The 18,354-nt window shown below is 43.8% G+C and overlaps 1 protein-coding gene across 1 annotated transcript in view; it reads right to left on the reverse strand.

Moving 5' to 3' along the window:
* C8H3orf38 (chromosome 8 C3orf38 homolog) overlaps nt 1-18,105 on the reverse strand; it is a 46,359-nt gene extending 28,254 nt beyond the window's left edge. Inside the window, exon 1 of the mRNA XM_069204613.1 lies at nt 17,913-18,105. Coding sequence (XP_069060714.1) covers nt 17,913-18,039 — 127 coding nt within the window. The 5' untranslated portion in view covers nt 18,040-18,105. The remainder of the gene's footprint in view (nt 1-17,912) is intronic.
* Between the last annotated feature and the right edge of the window lie 249 nt (nt 18,106-18,354).

Below are 18,354 nucleotides of genomic sequence, written 5' to 3' on the forward strand. Positions count from 1 at the left end.
TTTCAAATTATCCGCTTTTCATGTACATCTTCTCCAGGGATAGTGCCAACATGTGTTTTGGTGCAATGTGGTCCACATACCACACACCTTCCTCAGGACACACTCCAATTTCCATAAAACTCCAATGCTACACGGAATCGGAATCTCTCATGCTAATCGTCGGTCTACAAAATGAAGAAAATCATTATTTCAACACTAACTCCCTCATCATAATAGCTATAACTCCAGGCCATGACCAAAAAACCCCAGTGTGAAAGAAACACCCATGTGATAAAGAAATCCAGTAAGCACCTATAGATCAAAAATATCCACCACGTGAAGATAAATAAAAAAAATAGGTATAACCGCCTCCTCAGATGCCTACACCAAATAACAAATTTAAAAACAAATAGATCCACTACCTCCACAGATAGCAACAATTCACTACTAAAGAAACACTTAATAGGTCTTATTACATGCAGGATTCCTCCTAGAGCATAGAAACAGATGGAAGAAATTACCTTACTCAGGGAAACTTGTCGTAGTTGCCCTTTAATGCTAGCCACGGGATCAAAAGCAGCCCTTGGTCAAAACACAACAAACATGATACCATAAATATATCTTGGCCTCCAAAACACCCAATCTCACCTGGTACACAAAGTAGGAGGAACTACTACATATAAATAAAGACATGATAAATACCTGGTAAGAACCCTAATCGGTAATTTGAAAGTCTCTCAGACAATTTTTCACTGTTACCAAACCACCACTTCTATAGCTATGGCTCCCAGCCCCAGCAGCCCAGGCCCCAGAGGAGGTGTGAGAGGCATTTCCGGTTCCGACGAAAGGCATTTCCGGTTCCGGTTCTCGGGTCAGCGCGCCGAGTGCCGCACACAGCTCGCCCTCACTGGTGAGCCTCCCAGCCTCCGGATCACGGGCCACGGAACCATCGGGAGCGCCCTCCCCATAGCTTGACTCTCAACCGAGCCTGCCACCGGTGCCCCCAGCACCGTGACAGCGAGCAGAGGAGGTCAGCGTCCCCCATCCCCTCCGCGGACCCCCGCGGAAGCGGCCCGATCGCGGGTGCGGCTTGCGGGGGGGGGGCATAGGGGGTCCTTTGCCTGTAAATCTTTGGGTGGCAAGAAGAAGAAAGGACCCCTCAAGGACTGCACACCAGGCATCAAGCATTAGCATCAGGCTCAGGACATTCGCTATCGGCCTTCTCCTCCAGGTGCTGCCCGCGACCACCCAGCAAGAGGCAAGTGAGCAACAGAGGGCGAAGGGCGAGGGCGTAGGGGAAAGGGGCAAGGGGGGCAAGGAGGGCAACAGGGCGGAGGGAAGCTGGTCCAGGCTCTGGTATTGGTCCCACTGCAAGGGCGCGCTGCACCCCCCACCCTGACGCACCCTGGTAGATCCACCAGGCAGTCCGTGGTCTCACCCCTCCCCCCCCCCTCTTTGCCCTGCTCCTCCACCCGCCCTTGCCCAGGGCAGCAAGCGCCAGGTGCGGGAGAGACCGACAACACAACAAGGACTGGCACGGTCCAGTATCTCCGGACTCGGGCCCTCAAAAACTCCAAAATCCCCTGAGGGCGATCGCACACTCAGATATCAACATCCGTTAGAGCCTCTTTTTGGAGGACGGCACTCCTAACTGCCCCAAAACAACAAAAGGCACAACAAGGCCCAACAAGGCCCTTCTCCCTCACTCCAACAGCCCGCCCAAAATCATCCTGCTCCAAGGCAGCAAAACATACTGATCATGAGATCAGGCAAAGCACGAGGCAGTATTACCAACCGTCCAGCAAAACAAGGAAAGAGAAAAAGGAAGGGAGACCTGGCTCTGGATGAAGCAACCCCAAAAAGGAGAGCAAGCAGCAAACAGGATCTCCCCCACCCCCTCCCAGGCAGGAGGCAAAACCTAACAAAGGGCACACGCGGGGGAGGCGACCAAATTTCAAGCATGGAAGAAACGATCTGGGGGGAGCCTGGCTTTTGGAAACCGGCGACTCCGCCGGTGGGGGTTCCAGAGACCATAGCCTCTCCAAAGCATCACAAGATAACCGACTATTTCCCTACTGCTGGTACCATTGCCACCAGAAAAAGGTTCGACTCCCTGGCTCCAACCCAAACAAGTTTTGGGGAAATAACCCCACTCAGCCAACACCGGCAACAGCAAGGAAGCAGCAAAAAGAAACTCAGAATTAATTCTCCTCCTCCCCTCCCCCCATCGCCAACAGTAGTGATCAGGAAAAAATCACCCCACGAAAGTAGACGCATCAAGTATAGTTCAGGACAATGCGATGCCAGCTACCCCTTCACCAGGATCCCTCTACAATCCTAGGCAAGACTTAACTCTATGTAATAAACCCCTAGACGCCACTAAATGCCAATGGACATCTAGTCCAGCAAAACTACCCATCCTGGACTCAGAACTGGTAGCAATCGCAGAACATTTAGAACAAGAATCTCAGGAAGGTGGCCCATTCTGTCAAAGTCCAAAACTTCACTCATTCCCAATGTATAACTGTGAAAAAGAAGAACAGGACCACTGGGGTATAGAACAGGTCATCACAAACGGGCCAGTAAAAACAGAAACAGTGACAGCGGCACAGAAAGTCCCCCATAAAACAACAATAAACAACGTTCTATCAAGTGGTAACCAAGCGCCCGACTAAGTCACAAGCCCCCGTGGCAGTCAGGTCAGAAGAAATGTGGGCTGCAATCCTAAATTCAATGCAAGCAACGGTCATGGCGCTGCAATTTCATTCAAACAAAATGGACATCCAAGTTGACTTGCTAAACACCCTGGCAGTATTTGTCTCCGGGATTGACAGTAAGTTGGAAAAATTAAACGCACTTATAACAAGGGCGCAAGTCACTCACTCTAATGACTATACAATTTGTTCCTGTAAAGAGGTAGTAGAAAAGATATGTCAACTGCCGCAAATCTTAGAGGGAATACTTCAAGAAATCCGCTCCACCCGGAAGGATGAACATACATGGCCTAAACCACTCGCCACCATGCTAAAATCTACTCCGAGGGAGCAGAAACAAAAAGAGCAGCAGCCCCTTTCCTCCCTTGCGCCCGTCTCATCGTTTTTAAGTGAGGAGAGAATATTGGCTGACAGCCGCCAACTAGCAAGTGTCCACTGGGAACCCATGGTGAATCATCCTCCGCTACAGCCCAACAATAAGCCTGGGAACCCTGAGTTTCCCATAACTCGGACCCTCTCAAAAAGAGAACGAAAGCGGGCAAGGAAGGGAAGGAAGTCCACCCAACCCCATCAATTCAACTCATCAAAGGACCCATCTAAAGATCAGGCGACGTCAAATGGAGGGTATAATAGAAACATTACTACCCACACAAGTTCAAGCTCTAACACAATAATAGATGTGACAACACTCCCAGCCACAGCAGACGTCACCCACTTAACAAGGTCCCCCCTGAGACCTCCCGAAGCGATTGGCACTATAACGAACCGAAGACCAAGCCCCACAAGGGTCCAGCAGAGCACAAAACCTAAACCCATTACACCTGCGCTGCCTCCCCAACTAACACTGGTCAATTTGGGCAGCAAATCTGCCATTAGTCAGAGGGAAGATGGCTATATGGAGCAAGACCCGCGCATAGAGCAAAATCAGTCACGTATAACAGACATGAATACCCTCCAGTTACTCTGGATTCCAGAATTCACCTCCAGGTCCCCCATAGATGTTCTTAATCGCTCTTCGATCTTAAGAATCATAAAAGCCTTACCGGATCTTCAGTTTGTAGCCTCGGAGGACCTGGCAGCTATAAAATTTATCCAAGCAAGAGGCAACCAACACACGGATCCAACACTCACCATCTTCTCGGCACCAGATATCCCAAAGCGGATCTTGAATAGAAAGGACGTATTGAAAGCCTGGGGCATTGAGGTAACCACCTACAAAGGAGACCGCTATCCAACTCCGTTACTAGCCTCACAACACCTGGGAACTCCCAAAGGCACATGGTCAGTTCTGAAAGGAGTACATCAGGCCAGCAGACCCATTGAAGAAAGATGTAGTGAGGAGAATCCACCTAACCACCCGCTGACAGTCCAAGTATGGAGAGAAGATGGGAGGGAAAGAGTGGTCTTGGGTCAACAAAAGTATCCAGATAGGGAACGGGTAGCGACGGTTTTACCCCCCAAGACCGATGGGCAATAATTGAATTGGTAAGGATCAACCCGCACACAGCATTTTATCCATTTGCTCCTGGAACGTCGGTGGCCTACGGTCAAAACTGGAGGATCCTGCAGTAATACATTTTTTCAGCTCCTTCGACATCTTACTCATACAGGAATCCTGGGCAATGGAATCAATACCGATAATCGGATTCATGGAATACCTTAGCCCAGCAACGAAAACAAATAGGTGTGGAAGGCCAGAGGGAGGCCTCGCCATTTACGTTAGCACCAGCCTTTTGGTAAAAATCTCTGAGCATAAGGAGGAAGACCAACCTTTCCAATTGCTCCAGCTAGACGATTGGGGGAAAAACACACAGGAGCCATTGATTCTGGTCAACACATACATCAATCCTAAAAATAAAAAAATTGAAGCAAACAAACTTCTAACTCAACTATTAAGGATAAAAGGAACAATAAAATCAGCATTCTGGTTAATGTCGGGCGACTTTAATCTCGGCTTATTCCACAATCCCAGTGAGGATCACATCCAAACAGTTGCAAGAATGCCCGCCCAAACCCTCCCAAAAAACTTAGGAAAGATAAAATAGGGGAGAGTTTCATACGCACCTGTGAATTAGTAGGCCTCTTCGCGCTAAACGGACGGAAGTGCCCGGATATTCCACCGGCATGGACAAGATTCTCTGGGAAGTCGGTCTCCTATCTAGACTACACTTTGGTGTCCCCTGCTTTATATAAGTTAGTAAACACCTTTACCATCATGGACCGCACGGAAAGCGACCACAAACCACAGGTATTTGGGATTTGTGCATCACCGCAAAAACCGGAGAAAGTGGCAGCCCTAAACGGGACACTAGGCTCCGAAAATCTAAAGCGACTCAAATGGTCCTCTGACACCATTGAAAGACAAGCAGAAGAGGCCCTACGGAACCTAGAATCAACTATCACAGGTGGGGCAAAGTTGACAACAGTCTGGGAGAACTTTGCCCACAACCTCATAAAAAAAGATTCCTTAAGTAACAGGAGAAAGAGAGCACAATTGAATCACCGCCAAAGTTCACTTTTACCGCTGCCAGTGCGCAAAAGGAAAGCAGCAGTAGGTAAATTATCAAGGTCACTGCGTAAATGCCCAGATAATGGATCAATATTGACCGCCCTTAGAGAGAAAAGGAAATTGTATAAAGGGGTTCTATGGACCTTTAAAAAACGCCAACAGGAGGCCCTGTGGGCCAAACTACATTTTGCGACCAAAACATCTGACTCCAAAAGATTTTGGAAAATCATCAATACAATAGACAATGGTGCAAAAGCAGGCAATAACGCAAACATAACAGAGGAAGTATGGGTATCCCATTTAAGGTCACATCTAAAAGAATCAACCATCGAAGAAGACCCCCAAGGATTGGTGGTAGATGCTAGAGGTAATTACACGCCACAAAAAGAGGCTATAAAAAACAAGACGCAGGCCCTTACTTACGCCTTTTGCAAGCTAGCAATCTCAATCTGTGGTCATGCTCTGAACCCATTAACAGCTGTAATGAGAGCGAAACTACTTCCATTTATTACCTATGGGACCGAAATAATGAGGGGGATGGAAGTAGGTCTTCTGGATAAACTTCTGATAAAAACCTATAAGCGCGTTTTTCGGTTGCCCGGACGTGCATCGCCAGCCCAGGTCAGATTGGAATTTATGCTGGTCAAACAGTCGTTAGCCCGACCGGCAGCATACATTAAATGCTGCTACAAACTGAGTTGCGCTTCAAAAGGGTCTTTAGCCAATCTAGTCTGGCAGGAAATTATCCTAGAAAGAGGGAACCCCAACTACATAAGGTATCTAGAAAAAAGTAAGAATCTTATGAACTTAGATGATGTATGGAACCGGTCTCTACCCATCCCCATTTTCAATAAAGCAGTGAATAAAGCAAGTAAATTACAGAGCTTGATAGAAGATAAGATCTCATTGCCAAAAGGGAGCATAGTTGGTTGGTTCTTAACTCCTACAAAACATTTAAAGAATCACCACTTATGGCTGGCCCCTACTCAAGGAAAATCAAGCAATCCTTTCTCAGACTTAGGCTGGGTGAAGTCCCTACTTTAGACCTCACGCCAAAATGGAAGAAGGAGCGGCAAGTAGGCTCCCTGGAGTGTCGTCTCTGTCATCTAGCAGATGAAAACCTGATGCATGTGGTCTGCATTTGCCCAGCCCTGGCGGCTGAAAGGAGACTCTTACTAAAAAAATAATTTAAACGGTTTAAAAATTAGATCTTGCAGACAAGCATTAATTGCAGCCTTTAACCCTCGAAATACAATATTGAACATTAGGCTGGTTCCATTTTTGGAAATTTTCACTCTAAAAACCACAGCCTCTTGAAATAACCAACTCAGAGGGAGGGCTGAAACGATAGCGAAATCCCTATAACCCGCATTGAACATCTTAAAGAAGGGAAGGCTCCTAGGTAGTCCATTGGGTTGTTTAGCTTATGTCATAATAAAGTCTGGTACCAAAAACCAGACTTAAGTAGGGGTAAATAAAATCGATAGAAGGTCTCTTCCCACTTTGCACTATTTTTACCAATACCTCATTGGGTTACTGTTTATATTTCTTTGTGGAAGGAAAACTTCATATATCATTTCATTTTAATCACAAGATTTTATTTTGCGCTGTATTTTTTCTTACCTTCAATAAGATTATTCTGTTGCCCTATTATCAATACCTTATAGCACTAGTATGTCTTTTCTAAAAAAAATTATGTGGAAGGAAATTTTACTTACCATTTCACCCTAAGCCAAAGAACTGTAATTGTCTTTTTGAACTAAAATTGTTCTGTTATTGTTTACGTGGAAGGAAAAGCTTTATGGTTTTAATTAATTAATAAACTTGTTATTATCTCTCTCAGTCCCAAATATATCTTCATCTCCCACAGTGGTGACCCTGGTAAAACACCCATAATTAGGAACCACAGCTAATACTATACATCCAACGCGGGTAGCCTGAAGCAAAAAAAGTTCTCCCTTATCACTGTGTTTGTTCCTCATCTGTCTCCAATGTCTATTTCCATGTAGGATGCTAACCATCGTCCATGTGAGAGCTACATAACTCTGTCCTGTTTGAACTGCCTGCTAGCGCACCTCCTGTCCAATTGGTAACATGGGCTACGTTAGGTTATCTATTCATCCCTCCTCCTACACCTGAAAGCTTTGGCCAGACAACATAGAAATGCAGCGGCCATATTCCTGTTGCTGGCACTAGTCCTAGTCACAAAAGTGGGCAGTATTTTTATCAGTACAGATGGGGCAATGATGGGTGGTAGAAATCTTGTGGATTCTAGAAGTTTCCTTCACTGACATGTAGTGAAAATGCAGGACTTCAGGCAAAGTTTGAGGTCTGCAGGGTATTGTGGGCAAGAAAATAGTGTGGGGTGCAAGTGAAGCAAACAAACCTCGACTCCCTCAGATGTCTAGTTTTCATAAGTGTCTGGTAGGTTTTTCCAGGTGGTAGCCTACCCAAGCCTAACAAGTGCAGCCACTCACCACCTGCAAGTGGGACGACATTAGGAGTTAGTCAAGCTCTCCTGGCTCATATGTAAAATCAACAACCAGAAGAGTCAAATGTCCTCGTGTTTGCCATTGGGATGAGAAGCTTTAGGCTGCAAGGGGAGCAGAAAGAGTACTGCCTCTTTCAGTTGGGGTGAGGGCATAACCATCTCCATGGTGGTGGGCAGCCCCCACCCCTTTTATTTATTTATTTGTTAAATATTCCCAGATGTCTAGTGGGCCTTCTGCTCCCAGGGGGCAAATCGGGGGTAATTACCCCACCTGTCCCCAGGAAAGGCAGAAAGACTGTGCCCATTTTATGGGGGTGGGGACATTCCCATATCCATTTTGGGCTGCTCCCTCACCTAAACAGAAAAAAACAAAAAATAATAATAATAATAATAATAAATAAATAAATAAAACCCTTGTGCCTAGTGGGCGGGGGGAGGGAGGGATTGGGGGCTATTGCCTCATCTGCCTCATGGGGGGGTGGGGGGGGTGGAGAAAGACGACAGCCACATTTGTTTTGAGTGGGGGGGGGGCATTGCTATGCCTTATGTGAGAAGACCCCACTATATTATATATATATATATATATTATATGTATATATATATAATCCCTGGTGTCTAGTGAGCTTTCTTCCCAGCCTGGGGGGGCAGATCGAGAGTAATCACACCGATCTGCCTCCCAAAGGCAGCAGAAAGACTGTGTCCATTGATTATAAGGGTTGGGGCCCCAGCCCTAAATAGTCAACAACAACAAAAAAAAGTCCCTGGGGCCTAGCATACATTCTGCTCCCCACCCCAACCCCCTGAACATATCAGGGGCCTTTGCCCCCATTTGGCCCACAGGAGGGGCCAAAAGATTGACACTGCCCAAAAAATTTAAAGTGGGAACAACGCCCTTGCCCAAGCGGCCCCTGGCCCGTCCCTGGTCTCTAGTAGTGGATTCCAGCTTGGGAAAACACCCACCCCTGCGGCGATCCCCAAGCACTAGGGAGAGGTACCCTTGGAAAGGGGAGACTCTCCCCTTTCCAACGATATCCCTCCCATCCGGACTGGTGCTCTGAGGGGGCTGGGATATCCCCTATGAGCACTAATGCAGAGAAAGTGAAAGGTAAGCTGATCAGCTCATTTCACTTTCAGGTTTAGTGATAGGTCATCAGCATGCAGTGCCCACCGATCGTCATTTCACTGAAACAAAAGAAATAGCCTCTGGAGATAGGGAAGCTTTGCCCCATCTCCAGAGGCTGTTTCTTTGAGAAGGGAATCCCTCTGGTGCCCGCACGAGAGGTATTTCCAGTGTCATGTGCGTGAATGGCCGGGAGCTGTTCGACTCACATGAGCACCTTTGCGCCGGATGGCTCCTGTCCGTCCGACAAACCGAAGTGTTTAAATGAAACAAATGCAGTTTTAAGCACTGTCTCATTTGTCACCATCAGGGGATTCAAGAACATTGAAACATGTTAGAGACACAAAGGGCAGGGAACACTTGCAACCACTGTCATTCAAATTGTTATAGTATATGGATTTGTGAACTATCTAGCTAAAGCTACGAATTTGTGAAATACTGAAACATTGTAATGGCATCACACTGAATAATGACAACGTGAACAAATTAAATAATATTTATCTTTGTGAAGATAATGTGTACTTCTTTTATATGAGGTAAACCAGGAAACCAGGGGGGGGGGTTACTGTACTCAGTATAGAAGAAGATGTGAACTGTGAGATAGCTAGTATTACAACAAGTCCAGTAAATTATATTGTGGTTTTTTTTTTTTTTTTTAATAAAGCATAGAGCTGCACAAATGGCCTCTGGGGCAGACTGCTGTCTATAGATCATCAGTAGTCATGCTGGCTACCTATTGGTTGTTATGAAGTGGGAGCTCCTACCAAGGGCTCTAATGCCAGTCTCCTACCCAGTTAGTATTTTTTAACTTAATTGTCTCTGTGCTCTCCAATACCAGGGTCTACAACATCAGTGAATTAGAATATTCGTATTTTCTTTTTGAGAGGGGGCCTGCTGTGAGAATTCTTTAAAGATAGAGGACTTCAGTCTATAATATGACAAACGGGGACGTTCAGGAGTTGGCCCATGTTCATGTCTCAGAGTCTCATATGGGCAGAAAGCCTTTGTCCCTGTGCATGTTTTGTTTTTACATTCTGAAAGATCATGGACGACAACCTGTGCCAAGTGTTTCCCACTGGCTTCTAAATATTTCATTCAATGCCAAAAATCTAAGCTGAATTACAAAGAATAAAACCATCTGAGTGTGTCAAATTTCCAAGGAAGAAATATAAGAAGACTAAAGAAGCAAGTCACCCAAAAGCAGACCAGTCCCTTTCAGAGGGAAAGATGCAAACCGAAAACAAAGTTTCACTGAAAAAAAACCTACATGATCACTTAAAACCAATTTTCATGAATTAATAAAATGTAGGCTATTATTTACTCTACGTTTAATAGTATAAGTCTACAAAAATCTCTAACAAACAGCAGAGATCACATGGACCAATCAGCCACAGGTGTGACATTTTTAGGGCGCGGAACCAAGATTTTAATAAAATAAATAGAGTCCCATTTGTGGTAATGTTTTAAATCAAAAAACTATTAAACCAGTGATGCAAGGTGAAAATCACACAGAGTTTGAGGGCCTAGCTGAAGCATCACTCATGCTATATTCCAACCCTTCTCTAATCAGAGCACCCAACTCATCTGAGGTGCATCGGTAAGCTATTCATAGGCACCACTGATTCCACTTCCCCGACGGGGTGTGTGAGAGAAGGGGGGAGGGAGAGAAGGGGGACCTAAGCAGTCCACAGCTTCAGGCACTCAAACCTTCCACCCACCATTTTTAGGCCTGTGGATTCTACTCCAAAAGGAGGGCAATAGCTTGCCAACCCGTTAGCTCCTAAATATATAGTAGACCGATATTTTCACCATCTAGTTAAGCAGTGGCAAAAGTAGAGGTTCAGTGGCTACCCCCTGGTTAGAGAGCAGTTGTAGAAGGGGCTTGTCTCACCCAATCACACTTGCACTCTGACTCGTCTCTAAAGGGCCATCATTAGTATAAGAAATTCTTAATGTTTCAGAAGCAAAAAGAATCATACTAATTGAATAAATAATTAATAGACAGCAAACTTGTTGCTCCAAGCCTTTATTTTGGTGTGAGAGTTATTTAGAGAAAGAACACAGCAAGGAACTGGATAGGCTGTTTAAGGTGGCCAGTTTTATGTATGCTCCATAGTAAAGAATTCAAAGAATACACTGAATGCAAAGAGGATTTTAAGACTCAATGCAATTGCCATACATGTGGCATTTGTACATCACTCTGCTAAACATTCTAAATTAAACCTGGTTCACTAAAGAGGAAGAACTTAATTTCTCATGCTTCAGTTCACCCAGATTTGCAGAGAAAATTGGGTTCCACAGAGGTTCAACTCTAGCATGAGAGACAAACAGTTAACTTCTGTAACACTCTTTCTGGCAGATACCTAAGCACAGATTCATCCCCTTGAAAATCAAATACCACACCAATGCACCTATCAAATGGAGGGTCGGAAGAGGGGACTTTACACCAGGTAGACCTTTAAGGAAAATGAATTTGCAACAGCTCAGATTTTCGTATGAGCAGATACATATGTGTACATGTGTATAATTGGCCATGAAAAATTTGAATTCATAAAAGTTTGCAAAGAGTGGAGTTTGCAGGCCTACCTATGTAAACTTTTAAGTATTTGTAAAAGTTGTAAATCTGGTCAAATGCAAGGGCCTAGACCTACGGGTGCAATTTTGTGATTTTAAGAATTGGGTCCCTCATTTATTTCTGTGTTGTTCATAAAGTTTTGCAACCGATTCTCCATTATCAATGTTTTCCATAATTTTGGCATGTATCAAAATATTTTACTGAACGATGCCTCAAAGAATTGGCATTTAAAGTCACAACAGTTTAGCAAAAGTTTCTTTCAAGCAGCATTTTTTTAATTTTTATTTTAAACGGCAAACAATCAATTTTTTTTGTTTTTGAACTTCTGTGTGACAAATCTCTCATAATATATGAGAGAGAAAGAGAGAGAAAGAGAGAGAAAGAAAGAGAGAGAGAGAGAGACAGAGAGAGAGACAGAGAGAGAGACAGAGAGAGAGACAGAGAGAGAGACAGAGAGAGAGACAGAGAGAGAGACAGAGAGAGAGACAGAGAGAGAGACAGAGAGAGAGACAGAGAGAGAGACAGAGAGAGAGACAGACACACACCCAGATACTAAATCCTAAAACTGCCTCTATGTAATCCCAGGGATATCTCCTTTATCATTTTGGGTACAAAGAGTAGGGTTAAAAACAAACTGTTTTACTGTCAAGAACAAAAGAGGGGTGTATTGAAGTAGCCAAGGCTCACCACACCCCAACATCCTCTACTGCCAACACGATTCAGCACTTAGTCAGGATACCTTTCTATAGTAACAGGGCACAGAACAAAAACCCCTGTAGTCTGTCATGCATGCCTTAGTCATGCAACCTGGCAAGAATAAGTCTCACTTATTACTTGTTTGTTTTGAATGCTCCTAAAGAGAAATTAAAAAAAATTAAAAAAGTGTTGCAACCAGGTGTTACAGACAGACATATTACAAGCTTAAAAACTTTACTAAGTCAGTCACCCTGAACACAAAAAGGAAATTACAGATGTGGTTCACTTCTAGAAATAAAATTTTACTTAGTGAAAAAAAAGATGTAAACATACATTACTCGTGTTCACAACCTACCCTGCAGTCGTCAGGGTACTACAACATCAATCACTATGCTGGTGGGACCACAACTGTAGTCACACACTGGAGAGAAATAATCCACCTCTGTAAATGGACAAGCATTAATCCATTTTTCACCTCACATTGTCAATGCACCCAATGCCTAACTCTATTAAATGGCTAATAAAGAGGGAGGGGGCCGTCCATGGTCTGAGTTCTCCAAGTGGAGGGAGTCTATGTCTTTTCAACTCGATATTCTACCACTCAATAGTGGTAACAAATGAATTCATCAACAAAGGGGCGCTAGCAATCATAACCATCCACAAAGCTAAATCGAATCAATAGAATGCTGTGCTTGGTCCATGAATACCACTATGTATTGTATTGTAATAGTATTTATATAGCGCTTACTACCCCTGAAAAGGCGTTGAAGCGCTTTTCGGCGAGTAGTGCGCTACTCTGGAACCCAACAAGAATTAGTGATGGATTAGTATCGGGAAATATGAGTACAGTTTTAGTATTATTATGAGTTAATTTGAGCAGCGGATATGAGAGTTTGTTAATTAGATGTAATGGAGGGGTGAAGAAATCCAGAAATGTTAATTGGGAGTATATCCCTCATTTACATAACCCAAAGGCTTGGGATGAGTAAAGGGGGATGGAGGAGAAAAGAGTCTGTGGAAGGGTTAGGGAGATCATAGTAGTAGGGTGAGATAAATGAGGGAGAATTTAGTAGGGTTGTGTGGGAGGTCATGGTAGTTGAGTGAGGTTTGGTGAGTTAGATGTGGAAGCGGAGGGAAGAGCTTAGGGAGAGTTATTTAGGAGACGAAAGTAGTAGAAAGGATTTGGGATGAGTCAGAGTGGGAATGGAGAATAGTTTGATAGAGACATGACATATGATGATGGGTAGATAAGGGTGATAAGATGAGAGCAGGGATTCATAGATATCTAGTATAACAACCTACCCAGGAGCCATGCAATGACCCACGAACATGCCAAGCAGAGAAACAACATATACACAAATATATATATGTACATACAATGCATAATTAGAGTCATGGGTAAATATACTTAGTCAAACAAGTTTTAAGATTGTGGGTGCATTTTGTTATGACATAGTAGCGATACATATCTTCTAAAGAACTATACATAACTAGAAATAGACAAATAATCAGAAAAAATATTTATCAACATAGGCATATGCAGTCCATAGTTGTTTGAATATGGTGGTTTTGAAGGAAAGAGCCAACTCTTGAGTAGTTTTCTGAAGACAAAGTTATCTGTGGCTGTTATAGTTGGGGGTAATTAATTCCATAGTTTGGCTGCTTGAACAGAGAAGGATGTACCACTTATAGTCTTTTTCTTGTATGGTGGTGTTCTAAGGCGGGGTGCCAATCTTGAGCGGAGGTTTCTTTGTTGGATGTATTTGGTTATTTTGTTTCTGATAAAAAGCGGTCCTTTTCCATGTATAGCTTTGTGGGTGATACAAAGCAGCTTGAAAGTGCATCTTCTGGCAACAGGTAACCAGTGTAGTGCTCTCAAGGCAGGGGAGATGTGGGCTTGCGGCTTTCCATGTAATAGTAGCCTGGCTGCGGAGTTCTGGATACGTTGTAGTTTTTTCATAATAGATAGAGATGATCCATGGTAGAGGCCATTGGCATAATCCAGTTTGGATAGTACAAGCGAGATAGTAGCTTGCACCTTGTGTGGAAATCCGAGGTGGGGGAAGATGCGTCGTAAAGTCTTCAAGGTGATGAAGCTTGTTTGTGCTAATTTGTCCACTTGGGCATTCATACTTAACTTGGAATCCATGGTGATTCCAAGGTTTTTAACTTCCTTGGGTAATTGGGGAGGTGGTCCGAGATCGTCAGGCCAGACGCACAGAGTGTCATAACTTTTCCAGTCACCACATATGAGTATTTCTGTTTTGGAGGTATTTAGTTTGAGATGGCTTCAGGTCATCCACTGATCAAAGGCTCTGAGGCAACTGAAGATTTGTGAGTTTTCAAAGTTTTTGGGGCATTCTAATTTAAGTAGTATTTGTATGTCATCTGCATAGTTGTAGCATGTGAGATGGAAATCATTGATCAGTTCTGGTAAAGATATCATGTAGATGTTGAAAAGCAAAAGGTGAGATGATTGATCCTTGGGGGACCCCTGCTTTTGAGAGGTAGGGTTCGGACGAGAAGGGGGGGCGAGTGGATGATGTTAGATCTTTTTTTAAGATAGGAAGTAATCCAGTCGAGAGCAATCCCTTGTATGCCGGCTTCATGGAGTCTTTGAATTAGGGTGTCATGGTCAACCGTATCAAAGGCACCCGAGAGTTCCAAAAGAAGTAGTGCAGCAACTCCATTGCGGTCGACTGTGCTTTTAACATCATCCTCAGATTGGTATAAGTGCCGATTCAGTGCTTCTTCCTGGGCGGAATCCAGTTTAGTACAGCTACTTCTCTTAACGTTGTAACCCCTACTAACAACCATGAAAAATAGGCTTGGTAAATAAGAGTGTGTACAGAACTGTGGCTGAGATTGCCAACCCAAACTACCCAGTCCAACACTGTGACTACATTCCAAAACTTGACAGGTTTGTTGTAAATACTTTATTAGGTTCAAAAGAGCCATAAAAGACAGTCAATTGAAAACTTCATAATCAAAGACATGAATATAAATAACAATGTCAGTATAAATATAAAAACATATTACAGAAATTAACAACGTGTGTTTATCAGCTCTTCATAGAAGACTGACAAAAAAATGCATTTCTGTAGTGCTAGGGCCAAAGTACCTATATGATAATGAATGATGCAGGCAGGGAAACATTCTCTTCAAGTACCCCGACCAACTCACACTCATGGTTGTCAAGATGTCCACCACTCTCATGCCTATAACAAAACCCCCTCCACAAGGAGGAGTTCAGATGAATGTCATGTAAGGCAAAATGACCAAAACTGATATGGGCAGGGATTAGATTTGTTGGTGATGTGAGTAAGGAGACCTATTATTTCTTGACTAACCATACAAGTCACTCACAAGGAGGTCCCATGGCTCCCCACTCATCTCCATATTGGAAACCCACATTAGCACCTTTAGATAATGGTAAGCACTTTGCGAATATAATACTTGCAAACATTGTGGGCAGGCAAACCTTTTATCAGTAGCTGCTAATCGATTGTTATCCAGGACTCAGCCTGTGGCCACCTTTTCAAATTAGTAACCTTATGAGGAACATAAAGGCTCATCTCCGTGAAGCATAGCTATTGTAGTACATGTGGGAAACAAAATCGGTAATGGTCGGTTAAGTATGTACAGGTGGATCAAGATTATGTGGGTAAACAAACATTGGCAAAGCCAATAAGTTTAGCCTTTGCCAATGTTTAGTTCAACATGTTACACAGTTTTGTTTTTCAAAGCAAGTCAGCTTGCCAGGAGATGGGAAGTGCACGGAGAATAGCGAGGTGGGGGCAGGGTGTGCTTGCTGAAGCGAGAGCGGGAGCCTACTGTATGGTTTCAAATAAGATTAATATAAAATTCCAATATTTTTAAAATAAGTACGGTAATAAATGCGTTTGCTTGGCTTGTTTTAACCTGTACTTTTTGTAGCCACCCAACATGGCTTTTGGTTGCTCTTTTTTCCCCCCCAAAGGAGGTTCACCTTGTTGTAGGGACAGGGCTCATCCTCTGATGTGGTTCTGGTGTAGCAACAGGATTGAGGTACTGATGTTTTGATATTTTACCACGTGATCATGGAAAGTAGTTTACTTGAAAAAAGGGGCAAATGTATTTGTATTTTATTAGGTAGACGGATTTTCAGATCTGGGACAAAAAGTAACAATCTCAGAACGATTTTTGCTATTTGAAATATGGCTGTTTTGTTAATTTTAACGCAGGAGAGGTTTTGAGAGAGGAAATGCCTTTTTTATTTCTGTTACTGTGTGCTTTGTCATGCACTCCATTGGTGGCATGCGTTTTAACAAGTTATTATTATGCCAGTTTTTTCTCTAATCTCGCTGTGCCTGTGGCTAGCCTACAGTTGAGCCACAGCATTAACACGGCCTGTGTTATCCTCCAAGTTAGGAGGATCTTTGGCCTGTGGCTTAGTTTGACAGCACTAAGAAGTAATGCAGAATTTCTAGTTCAGCTATGGGTAGGGCAGCTGTAAGTATGGGATTGTGCAGCCACAACGATTTTCAGACAATTAGAGATTTGCTGCGTAATTCATCATCTGCCGCACAATGTGCAGATTTTAGCAACAACTAAAAATTGTTTCTAGTTTAAACGGTTCAAAAGTTACCGAAGATGCAACAACATCTATTACTGCGCCTCTGCAAAGCTGGACTTGTCACCCTTTTTCTTCCTTAAATGAAGCATTCTTTCAATCTTTTTAACTGTTCATTTAAAGAAGTACTTCGAGAATGCCATGCATGGTTTTAGGCCACGTGGTAGAATGTGTCCACCAAACTTCTCACAATGCCACATCCTGCTCAATTTAGCCCAGTGGTCGAATCACCCTTTCCCTTCTGCCCCACCCACGCCCCCACCCATCTGTGCGTCCCCGGTGATACAAGTACAGAAACTGAAAGGGGAGGGACAACAGAAACGTAATAACAAGCTTCTTTATTGCCACCAGTATGAAAAAGAATATACGGAATGGAGCTGAATATATACACACTAACAAGGTGCTAGACTGCTTCAATTTATAAACCAGCTTTCTAAAAAACCAAGAGCTAAATAAATGGACTAGTACTGTGGCAGCAAACAGGCGACTGGGGATAGTGGGAAGCGGCACTTTTAGATTCCCAATGAAGCCACTAAAAGAGAACTTGTCTTAATACCCGGTTATTGTGTTATTATGGTAATGATACTGCGTCACACTCAAGAACTGAAACTAGAGTGAGGAGGCGGGACAACAGAAAAGTAACAAGCGTATTTAGAGGCACCATTATTAAAAAATAATATACGGAATGGACCAGCATATTAAACACTAAAGCTCAAGTTTATAAACTCGTTTTCAGAAAAACGAAGCGCGAAAGAGAACGTTCTTGCTCTGTTCTCCCCTTTTACTCCAGGCTGTACGGCTTTTTCTTAGTGTTGCAACCTTCACCGCGACAGTTGGGGCAAACATTACATTTTCCAGATAAATGTTTCTTAATACAACGGAGACACTGTACTGTCTGGACGTTTAAGTCGAAATGTGTATGGAGAAAGGGCGGTAAACAAAGTAAAGTGGGACGACCAATCGCCGCAAGTAAAAGCGCTAGTGACTAAGTAGAAAAGATCCATCAAATCGCATCTTCTATCTCACAGAAGCGACCCAAGATTCAAAAATTAGAAAAATGATCACCTCTAAAGAGCGCAGTCACACATGCTCTACAGTTACTGAAATTTTGTGACAAAATGCGCAAACAAATTTGTCTCTAGATGCTCAAAACTGAACTAAGTGAACGGGGTGTTCAGAACCGAATAAGCCACAGCTCTCCACACCCGCACCATACCTTCACGGGTGACCGGCTGGATGAGGTGGTTCGTTACTGTGTCGCTAAGTGCACGCAGTTCGGCTGGGTTCAGAGTCTCCAGCAGCTCCCGGCAGCCCGCCCGTTGAGTCTCACTGAGCCTGGCCATGGCTGTCAGACACCGTCCCCGCAGGGAAAGCAAGTAGAGCAAGTTCCGGAAAGATCTATCCTGCAGAAAACCAGAGCGACCAATGGAATGGCGCGTATGACGAGCGGGGCACGTTCCCTAGCCAATGGAAGGTTGCGTCACTACTGATTCCGACTGAAATCGCAACAACATACTAGAAAGAGGACGGCACAGGAGTAGACCTGGGTAAAGTGGAAGGGTGGCGAGGTAGAACGTATTACAGGTGGCATATAAACAAACCGTTTGAAACAAAACAAATGTTAAGCTATGCCATGCAGCTTGTGGCTTCTTATGGCC

This window comes from Pleurodeles waltl, chromosome 8 (genome assembly GCF_031143425.1).
Source record: "Pleurodeles waltl isolate 20211129_DDA chromosome 8, aPleWal1.hap1.20221129, whole genome shotgun sequence".
Taxonomy (NCBI): Eukaryota; Metazoa; Chordata; class Amphibia; order Caudata; family Salamandridae; genus Pleurodeles; species Pleurodeles waltl.